Source organism: Octopus bimaculoides, chromosome 14 (genome assembly GCF_001194135.2).
Source record: "Octopus bimaculoides isolate UCB-OBI-ISO-001 chromosome 14, ASM119413v2, whole genome shotgun sequence".
Classification (NCBI taxonomy): domain Eukaryota; kingdom Metazoa; phylum Mollusca; class Cephalopoda; order Octopoda; family Octopodidae; genus Octopus; species Octopus bimaculoides.
In genome coordinates this window covers 53,692,728-53,710,483 of record NC_068994.1, presented here as the reverse complement: position 1 = coordinate 53,710,483, position 17,756 = coordinate 53,692,728, and the positions used below count along the sequence as shown (strand labels likewise).

The following is a 17,756-nucleotide window of genomic DNA, read 5'->3' as shown; positions in this document are numbered from 1 at the left end:
GAAGCTGAAAAGAACCGTAAGATAGAAATAGATATCATCATCATCATTTAATGTCTGTTGTTCTTGCTGGCATGGGTTGGATGGTTTGACCAGGGCTGGAAAGCTGCACCAAACTCCAATCTGTTTTGGCATGGTTTTCTACAGCTGGATGCCCTTCCTAATGCCAACCACTCCGAGAGTGTAATGGGTGCTTTTACATGCCACCAGCATGGCTGCCATTTGCATAACACCAGTATCTGCCATGACTGTGGTTTTACTTGGCTTGATGGGTCTTCTTCTCAAGTACAACATAATGCCAAAGGTCTTGGTCATTGCCTCCATGATATAGTTATTTATTCTTTGAAGGATGCAAGAGGATTAAGACAGAACAAGAGAGAGAAGGGTGCTGTTCATAGCTCTTGATGATGGCTTCTTTGGGCTAAAGGAGAGAGAGAGAGAGAACACAAGAATGGTCCTGTCTATAGCTTTTAATGGCCTCCTTGGCCTAAGAGAAAGGAAAAGAAATGGAAAGAGAGAGAAAGAGAAAGGTGTTGGTCATAACTTTTGATGATGGCCTCCTTAGTTTAAGAGAGAGAGAAAATGAGAAACATCCTGTCCATAGCTCTTAATGACCTCGTTGGTCTAAGAGATAGGGAGAAAGAGAGAGAGAGGCGCTGTCCATTGTCTTTGATGGCCTTCCTGATCTAAGTGGAAGAGAGGGAGAGAGAGAGTAAAAGAGAGACCTAATGTGAATGATGCAGTCTAGTTTGAACTTGGAAAGATTGGTTATTGGAAGATGGATGGGAAACATTGATAAGTTTGTCAATAGAACATTAGGGTAAGGGGTGTTTGTGTTTAGAAGAGATTTTAAGTTCAGTTTGTTATGTGTGGGATTGCCATGTACATTGAACTACATCAACCGACTATATTCTTTCCCTCAACACCCAGCATAAAGCCACCTCCCCTCACTTGAAAGGGTCTTTTACCTCGTTTTGTGAGTCACTTGATGACCTTACTAGTGCTGGTGTCAGGAAAAAAGCATCCAATACATTCTGTAAAGTGATTGGCATTAAAAAGGGTCTGACCATATTTTTCATATATTACATTGTAGAAGGTTCCTTTTTGCTGTCTAAAATCACAAAAACAGTTACATTTAATTTTCATTTTTGAAGGGTGGTGAATCAAACAGTTTTGTATGATTTTAGGTGATTAAAATGGTTCTTCCCTGATGTAATCATTTCAATTTCAAAACATGGTCTCAGATGAAATCATTTGAGAGACAAGTATAACTAGTTTATATAATATATCTTATACATCTGTTGTGTACATTGTATAAAAACAAACATCCAAAGTGACAGCTGCATTTTACCCAAAATATTTCTTTCACTAGATTGGCAAGATAAAGAACTTCAAAAAGACATTGAAGCTGCTTTAGGGATTGACCTTGGTTCAAACCGTGACCTTTGTGTTGAAGGAAATAAGAAAAAAAAGAGAAAAGGTAAAGGTAAAGCGAAAAAGAAATCAGAATTGACAGATTTGACTCTTCCAAAGAATACTTCTGAGAACAGGTTGAAGAAAAAGTTGTTTAATGTGTAAGTAATAGTTTTATTGATTCCATTATTTTTTTACTAATTCCAGTCATTGGACTTTTGCCATCAACATACCACAAAAACTAGTTTCTAGTATTTTCTAATAATTCTGAAACCTAAGTTTAGCCTATTCAAGCTACTGTCATTGTTCTGTAGACAGGTTCTGGCAATACTCACTTGGGAATACTCAAGCACTTTCTTTTACTTGTTTCAGTCATTTGAGTGCAGCCATACTGGAGCACTGCCTTTAGTCGAGCAAATTGACCCCAGAACTTATTCTTTGTAAGCCTAGTACTTATTCTATCAGATTCTTTTGCCGAAGTGCTAAGTTATGGGGACATAAACACACTAGCATCAGTTGTCAAGAGGGGGGACAAACACAGACACGCAAACATACATATATATACAACGGGCTTCTTCCAGTTTCCATCTACTAAATCCACTCACAAGGCTGGGAAAAATGGTTGGTATAATTTTGTCCATCCTCACATTCTGAGTTCAAATTCCGCCATGGTTAGCTTCGCTATTCATCCTTTTGGGGTTGATAAATTAAGTACCAGTGAAACACTAGGGTCAATGTAATCGACTAGCCCCAGTTCTCCAAAATTTCAGGCCTTGTGCCTTTAGTAGAAAAGATTATCATTGTTGTTTAACACCCAGATCAGCCCTGACTGAGCAGATCTATGATCAAAGCTGTTCAAGCCATTATCATTTTGTCTTTCTTTTGAGGAATATACACATGTTTGTATGTAACTTAGCTCTACCATTCTTCCTACCAGAATTGACATTGTGAAGCATAAACACTTATCCATGACAAAAAGAGAGTGTCTAGCAGTTGTGGATGAGTTGTTTGATGTCCATCTGCATGTGAAAGGAAGAGAATTGATGAAATTGCTTGGTGATAGTCAAGGGGTGTTCATGCCTAAGCACCAAACAACCATGTAAATGTTAGTCCTTTTGAGAATGAGATTTTTCATTGGTTTTGCAACAGTCCTGTTTATCGTTTGTTTGTTTTGTATGCCTGTTTTTGCATGCTGGCAAGACAAGTACACTCTACTTCTGCGTTAATATGATATCATGACTGTTGTCTCTTAGAATCTTAGCTGATAAATTGTAGATTTGTGCTCAGAACTGTTTGTAACATTAAATAATCCTAATATACATGTTCTTTTAATTTGATCCTTATCTTTAAAAAGTTCACCGTTTGCACAATTGCTGTCTATATTTTAGTTTTGTTTTGCTTTGTGTTTGCAGAAAAACCATGAAAAGAGTCAATGCTACTCTAGATATGATGGATGCAAAGAAAGCTCGAGATAAATTTGGCAACCAATTCAACTACGCTCATTTATAAAATTGACTAAGGACATTGTTGTATTCAAACTGAACTTTAATGGTTCATCACCATTTTGTAATTGTTATTTCAATGTTTTACTCATTGATATCATCATCATTATCACCAGCATCATTACTACCACTACCATTGTAACCAGACAAGACATTAGATATATAGTACATGCCCAGACTGCATCACTTCATCATATACAATTAACTACTGCATGCCAGATTGTGAAGTATGGTCCTCAATTAAGCAGAGGTAGACAATATCTGAAACCATGGATCTGTTGATAGTTTCAACAGTACCATGGCACATTCATGTGGTACATATAGTTCTGCAGCTGTATAATATGTGGGGGTGCCCTAAATTCACTTTCTCTGGTTGCTCTCCCGCCTCAGTTTTAATGATCCACTTTTGTTATTATTTTTCTGTCCAATACTGTTATTAGTATTTATTAATCATCTATTTATTAATGAGTTATTGTTTCATTGATCTCACCCTATTTCTGGATATTGTAAATTTCCCATGTCCACTGTTTGTTTCCCTTTGTATTATACCGTCCCTTTTATTTTGGACCTTTGCAGCTAATAAAAGAAGTAATTATTATATAATGTATAAATATATAGATCTTCATTTAATACTTGATATTAATTTTATATATGCATTTATACACATTTTATTAGATACCATTTTCATAAATATATATATGCTATATTTTTATACTTTTAATTGAATATTTATTTGATGTATGTATTTATTTTTTACAAAATAAAACAGAACGATGAAAATAATCCATAATCTTTTGTATTCTGTTGAGTATTTAACAAGTAAAGGACAGCTAGCTTCAATGATCTACTTACCATTTTTGTAACCATACAGCTGATTTTTTTCACAATTATACATATATTATACATTTTCTTATGTCTATTGAAATACAAAATTTATATATATTTGGTAAGTTTATTCCTTAACAATGAATCACTGTTATGGATTAACCTTATAGCATTTAAAATGGTCATATCAGGCCAAAGAACTCTGTCTTATTTTCAAACTGGCCACATTTGACCATCCACACCATTCTAAAAAGTAAACAATCATATCATTAAAATCTTGATGCTATAAGATAAAGCATGATTATTTCAAAATAAGTTCCACCAAACCCGTAACTTTTAGTTTCATTTTTTATTAAAAAATTTCTTTGCATTTCTGCTTTAAACAGCAAAGACTGGGAATCCTTGACTTTATTGTCTGAAACAGAAAATTTTTTAAAGCATATAGTAGACAGCCTGATTCATTTTACAGCATTTAAAACAAAAATTCAGTATAATTTATGATACATGTTACTAGTTAAGAGTTTGTTAGTATTTAGAGCTTAAAATTGGGGTTGGGCTTAGATTTAGGGGTTAGGTGTTAGGCAGTAGAGCTAAGTTTTACTGTTAGGGCTTAGGGTTAGGGTTTTAAGATATATGATCATCAAATATGTCTAAACGAAAGTGTACAACAGATACCAACGCAAACAAAAAGAAATGAAAAGTCATCACCTTGAAAATGAATTATGAAATTGTAAAATGCATGATAGCAGTACAACTGTGAAAAACATTTGTGACAAATTTTCACTTAACTCATCAACTGTCTGCACAATTCTTAAAGAAAAACAAAAATATTTATATCAAGTGAGAAATATGCAGCCTTTACAATCAACCTGGGCTTGTAAAATAGATGCTGGAAGCATTATTCTGGAAATGGAAAAACTTTTAAATGGATGGATAAGTGAAAAAACACAATGCATGCATATAAATGTTAATCAAGCATCGATTTGTAGCAAAGCATTGCTTCTTTTCAGTACGCTTACAAAAATGAAAGGTGACACAAACAAACTTTTGTTGCAAGCAGAGGATGGTTTGATTGATTTAAAAATCAACATGGGTGACATTCCATCAAAGTGCAAGGAGAAGCATCAAGTGCTGATGTCAATGCAGCGAAAAAAATTATTATTATAAATGAACTTAACATTCTTTTTACTTTACATAAAATAGTTTTTACTGTTGTTTTATTGCCATTTATTTACGAGTATTATAAACTTTATGGGTAAAATATTTTTCTGGGAACAAATTACGATTTATTATATTGCTACTATGGGGAATTATTTCTCTACTTAATGAAATTTCGCTTTATGAGTGGTCTCCGGGGAACAAATAAACTTGTATATCAAGGCATTACTGTACAAATAAATTTAAAGAATTGTCATTACTAGACTGTAAAATGTACAACGAATGACAGCAGAAAAATGAAAAGCAGAGTGGTTGAACACTTTACAGTCACACTAAATATATATTGTTTCTCTAAAAAAATTATTTGTATATATATGGATTGTGATTTTAGTTTTCAAAATTGTTACAGCTTACCTGAGTTACTGTGAGGGTGGAATAACACAGGCCATACCCACTAAATTAGTGGTCATGCTTTATAATTCCTATAAGTGCAGAACAAGAGCATTCTGTATTATGGAGATGTTTGCATACATTTATATATAAAGATATAATTTGTGAATTAGTTTCAGTCATATATATGTGTTTGTGTGTGCGTGTGTGTGCATGCGTATGTATGCATGTTCGTGTGCATGCATGTGTGTTGCAAACAGTAGTGTTAGATGTTATGCAAAACAACAAAATACTCAATATGCACTTACATAGATTCTTTTAGATTATAATATATAATGTATTTACTTTAATGTCTTTAGTAATGTCCATGCCATAGTTCCTAGCTTTTATCCTGGAATTTGGGCAAAAATTCTTTGCTGGACTTTCATCAATGTTGGTCTGATAAATACAAGTTTGCAACATATGATGTCCAATATCATTAATGTTTAGTGTTGCCCTGAAAAGAGATAACAAAATTTTCATACTATGTCTGCAGGTCAACATTAGCCCTGTGCATCTATATTATTAGTGTTGCATGGTTTACAATATACTTTTCAGTCAAACATTCAATGCATTCTTTTGAATTATTAATGAATGGAATGAATCTGTCCAAAATAGACCACATGATGTTGATAAGAGTCTGTCTATCGACGACGACGATGATGATGATGATATATATATATATATATATATATCTACATAGATGTGATGAGGGAAATAAAAGGTGTTAGTAGGTATACAAATATCAGACACATACCTAGGTTCTGTGGGTTATACAAAGCTAACTTTCCTTCCTTCTATATTCAGTGAATCATGTGGGTTCATTATCTTTTGTATTGCCTGGCAAATAAAGATGAAAAACATGTCTTCTAAAACAAATTCTAACAAATGAACATGAAATAAAAACTAGAATCAGAGAAAACTATCAGAAGTCTGTGAAAGTAAGAAAAGAAGTCATTTAATGAAGGGCATAAATATTAATCAACATATTCTGAGGACTCCTGAATCAATAAGGTGTAGTTTGTAAGTGGTTGCTCAATATGCTAAAAATACCAGCCAAATTCCTTCTAAAAGCATACTTTGCCATCTTAAAAGACAAAGACATACTGATAATGTGAATTTAGGAATGTTGTGCTAGTCACAACTGAAATGTCTTTCGTTAGGCATTTGCTCAATGTGGGCTGACCTGGCACTAAATAACAGCAATGCAATGGTTCTATATTAGAGATCAATTCAACTCACTGTGCTCTTCTTATAATCTGCTGCATTGTGCCAATGTTGGAAAGTTATATTAGACATGGCAGTGTGACTAAGAAGTTTGCTTCCCAACCACATGGTCTCAGATTCAGTCACACTGTGTGACACCATGAACAAGTGTCTTTTACTTTAACCCAAGGCCAACCAAAGCCTTGTGTGAATGGATTTGGTAGATTGAATCTGAAAGAAACCCATGTGTGTGTTTGTGTTGCTTTGTCTTGATATCACGATAGTTGTAGATGAATCTCACTGTCATACAAACAGGGTCATTCATTTCCAATATTCTGTGAAAATATGTCTGACAATGGGGAAATATTAGCTTGCTTGGAAACAGGTAAAGGTTGGTGAAAGGAAGAGCATCTAGCTCTAGAAAATCTACCTCAATTAACTCTGTCCAGCCTATGCAAGCATTGAAAAGTGGACATTAAAATGATGATGATATGGATTTTACATCACTTTCAAGATGAATATTTCAGTTGTTTTCTCAATGGAAGTACCTACTTGCTCAGTTATAGTGAAAATACATTATTTATATTATTTACATTTGACGGATATTTGTCCTTATCTTGTTTATTGTTAACATAACGTTTCGGCTGATATATTCTCCAGCCTTCATTGAGTGTCTTGGGGAAATTTCGAACCTGGGTTCTCATTCTTAAGGTACTTTTTGAATCACTGATAGTGCTCTGATATCAGCCGAAATATGGTGTTAATAACAAACAAGATGAGGACAAATATCCATCAAATGTAAATAATGTACATAATTCCTCATCTCTTAAATATAGAACTCTATAGTGAAAATAGTTGAGTATTCCTTAACACAGTAATCTGCAAGCACTCAATAAGCCAGAGCCAGACAAGGTTAGCTGTTTCGTGTGCACCTGTAATTCAGAATCTCTGTCTATCTAGTTTCCTTTACAAGGGACAGACTTTGCTGTCTAGTTAAGAAGTTGGCTAGCTCACTTTCCAACTCTTTTGGGGTCAATAAAAATGTAAGAGTCCAAAGTGGTGGATTGGTAGAACTGTAAGAATGTTGGACCAGATACTTTGCAGTATTTGTTCCAGGTCTTTGCATTCTGAGTTCAAATCCCACCATGGCCTACTTGCCCAGTTTAACAGCACCACCTGGCACTTTAAATGTCTTTAGTGGTTTTGAAAGCTTTCAGGCCAGATTTCCAATTTGAAGATGTGTTTCTCCTTCCTTCTCAATGACCTTGTAACTGGTTATGAGCATTGCATTATCACCTAATTAAAAGATGGAAAAAAAAAATGACAGACTGAATCATTTGTAAGTTAAGTGCCTTGATTGAAAATATAACACTTTGCCTGTGATAGGATATGAACTGCCAGCCTCTCAATTAGTTGCTTGATGTTCATGCTCAAAACACTCAGTTCTTACTGCAGCAGCCTACCTAAAAGTAAATAGATATGTATACATAGACATCCTTGCTGTTATTAAGTGTTGAACTTATTAGGTGCTGAACATCAACAATCTGATTTTGCTAACATGCCATGCTAAGTTGAAATAGCTGTTTATAGATATTAGTAACATTTTCAATAAATTATCATGAAATTGGCTGGATAACAGGGGATTCAATCATATTGCAATGAAAGACCACCTTATATGGGATGAGTACTGGCCAGTTGCTGCTGTCCATTCAAATATTCACAGACCTTAAAACATCTTTATGTATTGATTTCTAACACTGATTTAATATCACACATTTTGGAGGAGGGAACAATCAGTTAAATAAACCACAGTATTTGACTGATTCCTTATTTTACTGATCTTGGAAGGAAGGAGAGCAAAGTAATTACAAAGTGGGATTTGAACTTAGAATGTGAAGGGCTGTAACTAAATATTGCAAAGCATTTTGTCTGATGCTCTAAGGATTTTGTCAATCCAACAACAATAGTCCTTTTACCTGCCTAGGAAAGCAATAACTCCAAATAAGAATTGACATGGCAGCAGAGATCACCTCAATGCGGTTGAGGTTGAGAAAAGACTGCAGATAGGGCCCTTCTGTAGGTAAAAACTAGTTCAGTCTTCATTGCCTCCGCTCAGGAGAAGTATACAGAGTAAGGGGTGAAACTTTTGTGACCTTGAGATACCTGCTGAAGGTACAGAAGGGTTTCAAACAATATGATAGTTTTAATCATTGTCAACAAAAGGATCACATTGAGGTGATCTCCTCTGAGGCTTTCTTCTGATGTTTGGGTTCCAAACCAATCTTCTGCATGAAACAGTGCACTGATCTTGCTGGGAAAACATGACAGCTGACTTCAGTGGGGACTGAGGCTGCATGCCATTCTTTGACAATTGCTTCATTAACCAAGTCCTGGTGTTAGAATTTCTTCAGTTACTGAGAAATGTCAAGTCTGTCCTCCCAAAGCACAGTAAAATCAGTCACAATGATCATCTTTGTGCTTTTGGATAGAAGAACCATGTCTAGTCAAAGTGATGTTACTGCCAGGCCATCGTCTGTCTATATATTTGCCACTTGACTACTTACCTACCTATTTATCTACCTACCTAGCTACCTACCTTCCTACCAACCTACCTACCTAATCACACAGTGGATTTGTAAGATCATTAAAACATTTAACAAAATGCCTGGCAATAATATTCCAGTTTTTCATGCTATGAGTTCAAATCCCATTGAGGTCAACTTGGCCTTTAATTTTTCCTGGTTCCAAAAAATCCATATTTTAGGAGCTGCTTAATTAGATCAGAATGGGGCTAGTAGAAGTAAAAGAAGACAGATGTAACAGAGTAAGAGGAAGAGATAAAGAATTAACTTCGATGGTGAAGCTACTCACTCTTTTTTCAAGGGAAATAGCCATGTCATATGCTGATCGGCCACTCTGAAAAGGGAGAAAGAAAAACAAAAAACAATAAATGTAAATGGTTGTTCATATATATTAGTGATTCTTTAATAAAGACTTTGAATTTGGGGAACAGTCTATTCAATATAGTCCACTAAACTGCTCCCAGTACTTTCCAATAGCTTTATTTCATTGACTCCTTGAAACAGTGAAAAGCAAAGTTGAGTGGAATTTGAACTCAAAATATAAAGGGCTGTTGATTTCTTCCTAAGTGTCAAGACAATCTTTGGAAGAGGAATGGGTAATATATCAATTGAATTAACCCCAATTTAATTATTTTATTGAACCTTGATCTCTAGAGCATAGTTTGTTTTTTGTCCTTATTTCATTAATCCTAAAAGGATCATCAAGAAAACAGAAATAGTAGGATCAAGAACCAGAACATTAAGAGACAAAACTCAATACTGAAAGACATTAGTCAGGAAGCTTATCAATTCATTTCTTCCATCATATTCTGCCATCTTCTACAACAATAATTTCTAACATAAGCACAAGGCCATACATTTCAGAAAAGGGGTACAATCAATTATATTTAGCCCAGTACTTGACTGATATTTATTTTATCAACCCTAGAAAGCTAAAATGCAATAAAATGCAGTGTGAAGATTTGAACTTGGAGTATAACTAAATACTGTAAAGTAATTAAGTCCAACTTGCCACCCATTCTACTAATCCACTATTCTCATAGTCCTTTCTATTATAGGTAAAGGCCTGAAATTTTTCCATGCCACTGGTACTAGTAAGGTTGCCATGTAACTTGCACTCCCCTCAAAATTGCTGGCCTTGTACCAAAATCAGAACCCATTGTCATTATTGGAGGACTGTATCATTCATGTACTTGTATACTATGTATATATACCTTTTATCTCATTGTTTTTGCTTCCTCCTCATCCCATTTTATGTAAACCTTCACAATGAATAATAACAATAATGATGATTATATTAAGATAAAAAAGTAAAGATGACAATCTACTAACCTTATTTATAATTGTGGTATCAGCGTCGTTCTCCAAGAGAACTTCCACAAATTTCTGATGACCATTGATGACAGCAATCATTAAACAGGTCTTCCCATCACTATCCTGGAGATTAACATTGGCTCCATTGTGAATTAATGTCATAGCAACTATTGAGTTACCAGTAAGAGAGGCTATCAAAACAGATAGAAAAAATGTAATGTGTGCATCATTTCACTGATATAGTCTGAGGTTTTTGAAATTCAAAGACCACTAATGTGGTCTTTATGTAAAGTCTGATTTTTTGAGGTGCCTGGTATAAGCCCATTATGTAGCATCCAACATACAGTGGTTGATTTCCTTTCACATTATGTATTAAATTGAGCAAGTAATTGTTGCTTTTTCCAATTAAAAGTTCAAATGCCACCCAGGTTGACTTTGTCTTTCATCCTTTCAGGGTTGAGGAAATAAGTACCAATGAAGTACTAGAGTCAATGTAATCAACTAGCCCCTCCTCTCAAAAAACTGAAGGCTCCGTACCAAAATTTGAAACCATTACTAATATATTATCATTACTAGTATCAAGTAATCGACTTGTCCCCTCCCCCCAAATTTCAAGGCCTTGTGCCTTCAGTAGAAAGGATTATTATTATTATTGAGTGAGAGCAGTGCATGCCATCAAAGTGACACTGAGGTAAAATTTAGGAAGCCCATTATACCCATCATGACTACCCATTTGAAAAGGGTGCACCAGGCACATGCATAACAACTACATGTGCACAATATAATGATCTTACAAAGAACGAGAGGGGGAGACTTCCTGAATAGTTCCAAGGAGGTAGACGAGGGAAGTACTTCCTGGAAAGTTTCAAGGAAGGAGAGTACTTCCTAAAAAGTTCCGAGAAGGGGGAAGGACTTGAAAGTTCCAAGGGGAGGATTTCCTGGAAAGTTTCCAGAAGGTCTTCCTGGAAAGTTCCCAGGTGAGGAAGGATCTCCTGAAAAGTTCCAGGTTATTGGGAACGAAATTACCTGGAAAGTACCGAGGAAAGACTTCCTGGAAATTTCTGAGGTTGGGGACGAAATTACCTTGAAAAGTCCACAAACATGGAAGAGATTATCTGGAAAAGTCCAAGGAAGGGGAGGACTTTTGGGAAAGATCCGTGGTGATGAACGAAATTACCTGGAAAAGTCCAACGATGCAGACGAGATTACCTACAAAAGTCTGTCCTGGAAAGTTCCGATATTGGGGACGAAATTACCTGGAAAAGTCCAAGGAAGCAGTGACTTCCTGGAAAGCTTCGAGGAGGAAACACTTCCTGGAAAGTTTCGTGGTTGGGGTCGAAACTACCTGGAAATTTCCATGTCCTGGAAAGTTCCAGTTTGATACGAAGTTACTTGGGAAAGTCCATGAACAGGGAAGAGATTACTTGGAAAAGTCCAAGGCAGGGGCTGGACTTCCTCGAAATGGAAAGACTTCCTGGAAAGTCCCGTGGTTGCGGACAAATTACCTAGAAAAGCCCAAGGACGGGATTACCTTGGAAAAGTCCATGTTCTGGAAAGTTCCGAGACTGGGGACGAAATTACCTAGAAAAGTCCATGAACAGGGAAGAGATTGCCTGGAAAGTCCAAGGAAGGGCGACTTCCTGGAAAGTTCCGTGGTTGTGGACACAATCACCTGGAAAATTCCACGGAAGGACTTCTTGGAAATTTTCAAGGTTGGGTACGAAATTACCTGGAAAAGTCCAAGGAAGGGTGACTTCTTGGAAAGTTCCGAGGAGGAGAGGGAACACATGCATGTGTGCTTTCCAATGAATTTGTAAAAGGAAAAAGAAAACGAAAATAATCAAATTATCAACACAAAACTCACCACACCGCATCAATGGAGTCCAGCCAGCATTTCTGTCTCGACAGTTCACATCTGCTCCTGATTTGAAAATCCACTCGATGAGCTCACAGTTGCAGCTGTCAATGGCATAATGAATTGCACTAGATCCACCCAAATCATAATCATCATAGAGTGCACCATTCTCAATCAGTAACTTCACAGCTGGTAACTGGCCATGGAAGCAGGCATGCATTAAACTGAAATAACACCACAAAAAAAAACAAAAAAAAAAAAACAGAAAAAAACCCCCGTTATTTCATATATGCTTTCTTTTACATGTATGCTTCTATTTTGAAAATTTGTTCTAATGAAACTGAGATATTTCACTAAACTGAAAAGCCAGAGATGAGTTTTGAAGGAGAGAAATGAAACTGAAATTTAAAATTTTATTAAAGTATTGAAATTATTTTTGTTTTTTAAACTGAAATTTAAATGTTATTTTTTCTTTATCTTATTAAATTTTAATTTGAGTTCTAGACTGGAGAAACAAACTGTAAGTTTGGCCATAACATAGCCATATATAGCTTTAAATAGATAGATAGTGAGGGGCTGATAAAACCATATCAATCAACTGATTAAAAAGAAAACCAACCAGGATAATAAAGTGTTCTGGAAATATGTGTATTTGGAACAAAAGCATTACTCTCCAGATGGTTCTCTTCATAATCCCAAAACAGGCCACAAAGAGTGTGCAGAACTTACTGCTGAATGATATGCTAGCATTTTCACTGTTGAAAACTCAAATGTGTCACATTCTCTATTACTCACTTAAAATTCCATAACATCTGTTGAATTTACTCCTGCAAGCACAGGCATAAATATATACTTCCCCTGGTCTAGAAGGTGCTATTATCTGCTACTGAAACTCAGGTTTTTTTGGGTTTTTTTGAAAGCATAGGAATCATTCATAACAAATCATATGTGTGTATCTAGAAAAAGGTCACCCTAAACTTTTTATTTCAAATTAGTATTTTACTATGGATGGCAATAAAATCTAGTGACAGAAGTTAGCTACTGCAAAGTAATGAGTAGTTACTACTACTGCTCTAATGTGTCAAGACCTATCTCCCCACCACAAAATAAAACAAGATATTCTAAATACTCACGCTGTTTTTCCTGACTCATCTTTAGCATTAACAGAAGCATTAAAGGACAACAGCATTTTCATAACACTGAAATACAAAGGATGTAGTTTAGTTATCTTCTCTCACTCTCTAACACTTTGAACTCTACACCAAACTATTTAAAGAAAACTTTAATGAAAAATCTCCAGATATATTCTTGACCACCAGACATTTAAATACACTAAAGAAATGACAAATGGGTGCCTTATTTAGCTGAAACATTTGGCACCAGGAGTCAATGATTGATTCTGCTCTGGTTGAGATCTGTATGAAGAGAAAAGGTGTACAGCTTTGAATTTTATGTAATTAATGCAAGGCTGAGAATTATGACTTTCTCATTAGTTTAATAAGTCTGTAGAAAACAGAGAAAAATTAAAACTTCTACTGGTTGTATGAGGGTTGCTGTAGACCTTATATACACCACAAAACATTGTAAGTGTCAAGTGTAAATGTGTCCCAAGCTCAGAGTGGTTTTTAACTTCCACTATATTTGATTTCGCAACCACATGTTGATGTTCACCTCAGGATATATGTCAGTTTATCTTATGTAACAGTAGCATTTGTACATGATCTGACTTTTATTTCTGGTATCTAGGTGATCTGATGGAGACTAGAATTGTCCAAACACACAACAAAATATCTAAAGTGGATTTGAACACAAAAGCATATGAGCAAGTAGTTATCTTATTCTGCTATTTCATTTCAACACTAGGCACTATACACACCATGAAACTGTATATACACAATGGATACTTACTCTGTTTGGCCCAGTTTTGCCGTATTCATTAATGCACTTAGACCATGATCATCTCGCACATCAACTATGATATTTCTGTAACACATTATGAAAAACTGTTATCAATATCCTTTCTCCTTCCCTATCACCAACAACAACAACAACACCAATACCATCATTGCTATCAACATAATAATCATCGTTATTGTCAATATTTAACACTAGTATCATTATAAATCATAAATCTCAATATAATTATTATCTTCAGAAGAAACCTTGTGATCATCCCTATCACCAACCCTTAAGAATCCTAATAAGGATTTGTAAGGTCTGATGTTTAACTCCAGGTTTGTAGCATTAAGAGGAAAAGCAAGAAATCCCTCATGGATTCTAGATTAAAGCATTTTGTCAATGTTATGGGGAGCGGTGTAAGATTTAGGGACTCAAAGAACAAAATGTACTCCCTAAAAGACAAAAGGTAGGATGTTGGTTGAGGAAAATTGGGTTTTTTTTTTCCTTTTTTGTAATACTGAGCAATTTGAATGACTAGATATATCATTCTTGGCTTTAGATGATGGCAATGATGATAATTATGTTGATAATAATGCTGCTGTTGTTGATGCTGACAATGATGATAGTGATGGTGTTTATAATGATGGCTGATGATGATGACAACAAAAATAGCAAATATGAGTAGAGATACAATAAAGAAGGTAAAAAGAAAACGAAAAAAATTAAATGAATAAACAATATGCTTTACCCAGAGTTTAGAACAGTTTTAATTTCAGCCATAGATCGGTTTCGTACAGCTTTATGCAAGTTCTCTCCATAGTATGGTTCATCTGAATAAAAGAAAGAGAGAGATCATCATCATCATCATCATTGTTTAACGTCTGCTTTCCATGCTGGCATGGGTCGGACGGTTTGACTGAGGGCTGGCAAGCCAGGCGGCTGCACCAGATCATCTTCTTTCAAACTGAAGCTGTTAAGAAATCAAAAGTTTGTAAATGATGAAAAGAAAAAAAGTCAAAGTAAAAGGAATAAAATAGAAATAAAAAACAAAAATGTTGACTTACTATCGGTAATAACTTGTACTGTTGGTGACCAGGCTGAGTAAACGTCATCACTTCGGTGGAAGCGAATTCTGAATTTGTACTCCTTCTTTGGTTGAAGGTCTTCAACAATTTTACTTTTACCATATCCACTACATATAAAAAGAAAATATTAGTTGTTGATTTTTTTATCAATATATATTTATTGTTAATTAGCTTTTTAATGGTCCATACATATGTTAGTACACACTCACCTATCCATTTGTTTGTTTATTTGTTTCATCACTAAAGTATTTGTTCTTCTTCATTGTCATCACCACCTTTTAATGTCTATTTTCCATGCTGTCATGGGGCTGGATTTAATTTTTTCATCTATTGACTATGTTAACACCAACTTACCTCTTTATCTCTCTATTTGTCTCACTACACACCCATTTCTATTTAATATCAAAGAAAATGCTCCTTGCATAAAATATGTCATAACCTCTTGACATTGGACAATCCTGTGGAGTTTCATCTTTTTAATGCTACACTTATATTAGTAGTCATAAGTTTCATGCATAATGACATTATTACTAAAACATTAAACTAATGAACAAATATTTCGTGCAATTTAAGAGAAATGGGTTAAAAATTGCTTGGTATGTGTCACAGCACCTTTTTTTCATGTGCTGACTCTCTCTAACTTTTGAACCTGGCTATGCCTCTGGACAGAAGCTCTCCCATACAGGTGAGACTGATGTAGTTGATGTTCAGTTTGAATTTCTACAGGTTGATGCCTTCATAAAAAATCAGAGGATGGGAAATAATTGCAAAGGCTTGCAATTCTGAGAACAGAGTGCACCAAATAAGCATAAACAAGGCTGTATGGTTATGTCTGTTCCCCAAGCACAGTGCATGTCACCTTCAATAAGTATCTTCTATAGTCATGGACCAACCTTGTGAGTGGATTTGGTGGATGGAAACTGAAAGAAGCCTTCATGTGTGTATGTGTGTGGGTAGGTGGGGGTGCATGTGTGCACATGTGTGTGTGATATTACATGATGTCACTGACTTGATATGTGATTGCTGTAAACAAGCAAAACATGTCTGTCTATGGGAAGTATTATTGTGCTTAGAAACTGGTGATGGTTGGTGGCAAGAAGGGCATCCAACCATAGAAAATCTGCCTCAATGAATTCTTTTTGAATGAGCAAGGGATGATCATGGTTGGAATGTCTTTGATTATCGGTTTGCTTAATAAAGACTGATATGTGGCTAAACTGAAAACGCACAAGATGAATCAATGAGAAAATCTCTATGCTGTTGCTAGACCTGAATAAAACAACACACTGAATAATGTGGCCCTAAATACAATATGTTTAAAAGAAAATGAAAACAAAAACAAAGACAAAAAAAAAAAAAAACAGAATGGCTGTGGCTGGAACATCTTTGATCAAAGGTCTGCTGGATCAAAGATGACCTGGAGCTAAACAACAAAATCCATTTTCAGAGAAATGAAATCTTGATAGTTATTTTCTTTACTAGACAAATTATGACGTAGGCGTACATACATATATATATCATTCCATTCAGCCTCATCTTCGTCGCTCCCAACTATTTGCTGTACGATGCAGTAGACCCTGTCAGTCTCATTTAGAATGCTGTATTTGTATTCGAGTAGAGAAGAAGACCAGTCAAGATGCACAGTAGAATAGCTTTTAGCAATCACATCGAACTCTGAGATTCTAGTTAGCCCTGACAAGAAAAAATAGAAATTAACAAAAACAAAAAAAGTTGTTAGGATTTCTTACATTATCAGAGAAGTCCAACTATTTAGTATGAAAAAGGTATTACATAAGATGCGATTTGAAGGAGATCTTGCTGCTATTTTTGTAACAGCTCGTGAGACCTCAACGCCTCGTTCACAAAAATGGAAAATAAACCTAAATAATTATAAACATATTACCCAATTTTCTCTTTTGAGAGAAAAACTAATTAAATATAAAGAATCTAAATACACATACATACATACACAGACAACTTACCTGGTTGCATTACAGGATACAGTAAAAAATCACCGTCAGAGTATATAAACTCTTATGGTAGACGAAGTTGACAATCACTTTTTCCCCACCCTGTGAGGTCGGGGACTTTAAGAAAATCCGCCACTCTCACCTACTGACAGTTGACGAAAATCAATTCAGAAAATCGTAAACCAGACGCTGTTTTGAATTGAGAAAACACGCACGTGCTTTATTACACACATATACTCACTCACTGATACACACACGTTTGTAAAAATATGCACATTTCTCTCTGTCTCTGTCTCTGTCTCTCTCTCTCTCTCACACACACACACACACACACACAACACACATTTTGATGTATCACGTTTCCTTTTGTTAACATGTTTCTATTAAGATATATTACATTTGTTTCAATTAAGTTTTGAAATAATGAAGAATTTAGTAAAATAACTTTGTCATTATGAAGCTGGCGTTTGGAGCATTTTTTTTTTGTTTTGAAAAAACTTGCATATGCAAGTGCTGCCAAT

The 17,756-nt window shown here is 35.2% G+C and overlaps 2 protein-coding genes across 3 annotated transcripts in view; one reads left to right on the top strand and one right to left on the bottom strand.

Annotated features, from left to right (window-relative positions):
• LOC106868553 (UV-stimulated scaffold protein A) overlaps nt 1-3,702 on the top strand; it is a 17,547-nt gene extending 13,845 nt beyond the window's left edge. Inside the window, exons 12-14 of the mRNA XM_052972606.1 lie at nt 5-16; nt 1,370-1,571; nt 2,823-3,702. Coding sequence (XP_052828566.1) covers nt 5-16; nt 1,370-1,571; nt 2,823-2,919 — 311 coding nt within the window. The 3' untranslated portion in view covers nt 2,920-3,702. The remainder of the gene's footprint in view (nt 1-4; nt 17-1,369; nt 1,572-2,822) is intronic.
• Nucleotides 3,703-4,054: 352 nt separating this feature from the next.
• Nucleotides 4,055-17,430, bottom strand: LOC106868555 (fibronectin type 3 and ankyrin repeat domains 1 protein). 2 transcript variants are annotated; one of them, XM_014913868.2, is made up of 13 exons: nt 17,248-17,430; nt 16,774-16,957; nt 15,245-15,372; nt 14,929-15,010; nt 14,190-14,264; nt 13,415-13,480; nt 12,291-12,505; nt 10,445-10,617; nt 9,402-9,446; nt 6,082-6,164; nt 5,631-5,781; nt 5,310-5,377; nt 4,055-4,152 (listed from the first exon to the last, which is right to left on the bottom strand). In XM_014913868.2, the coding sequence occupies exons 1-10, from the start codon at nt 17,255-17,257 to the stop codon at nt 6,096-6,098; spliced, it is 1,047 nt and encodes a 348-aa protein (XP_014769354.1). In that variant the 5' UTR covers nt 17,258-17,430; the 3' UTR covers nt 4,055-4,152; nt 5,310-5,377; nt 5,631-5,781; nt 6,082-6,095. The 2 variants fall into 2 exon arrangements, with proteins under 2 accessions (XP_014769354.1, XP_014769355.1); XM_014913869.2 differs by lacking the exons at nt 4,055-4,152; nt 5,310-5,377; nt 5,631-5,781 and adding an exon at nt 7,908-7,993.
• Between the last annotated feature and the right edge of the window lie 326 nt (nt 17,431-17,756).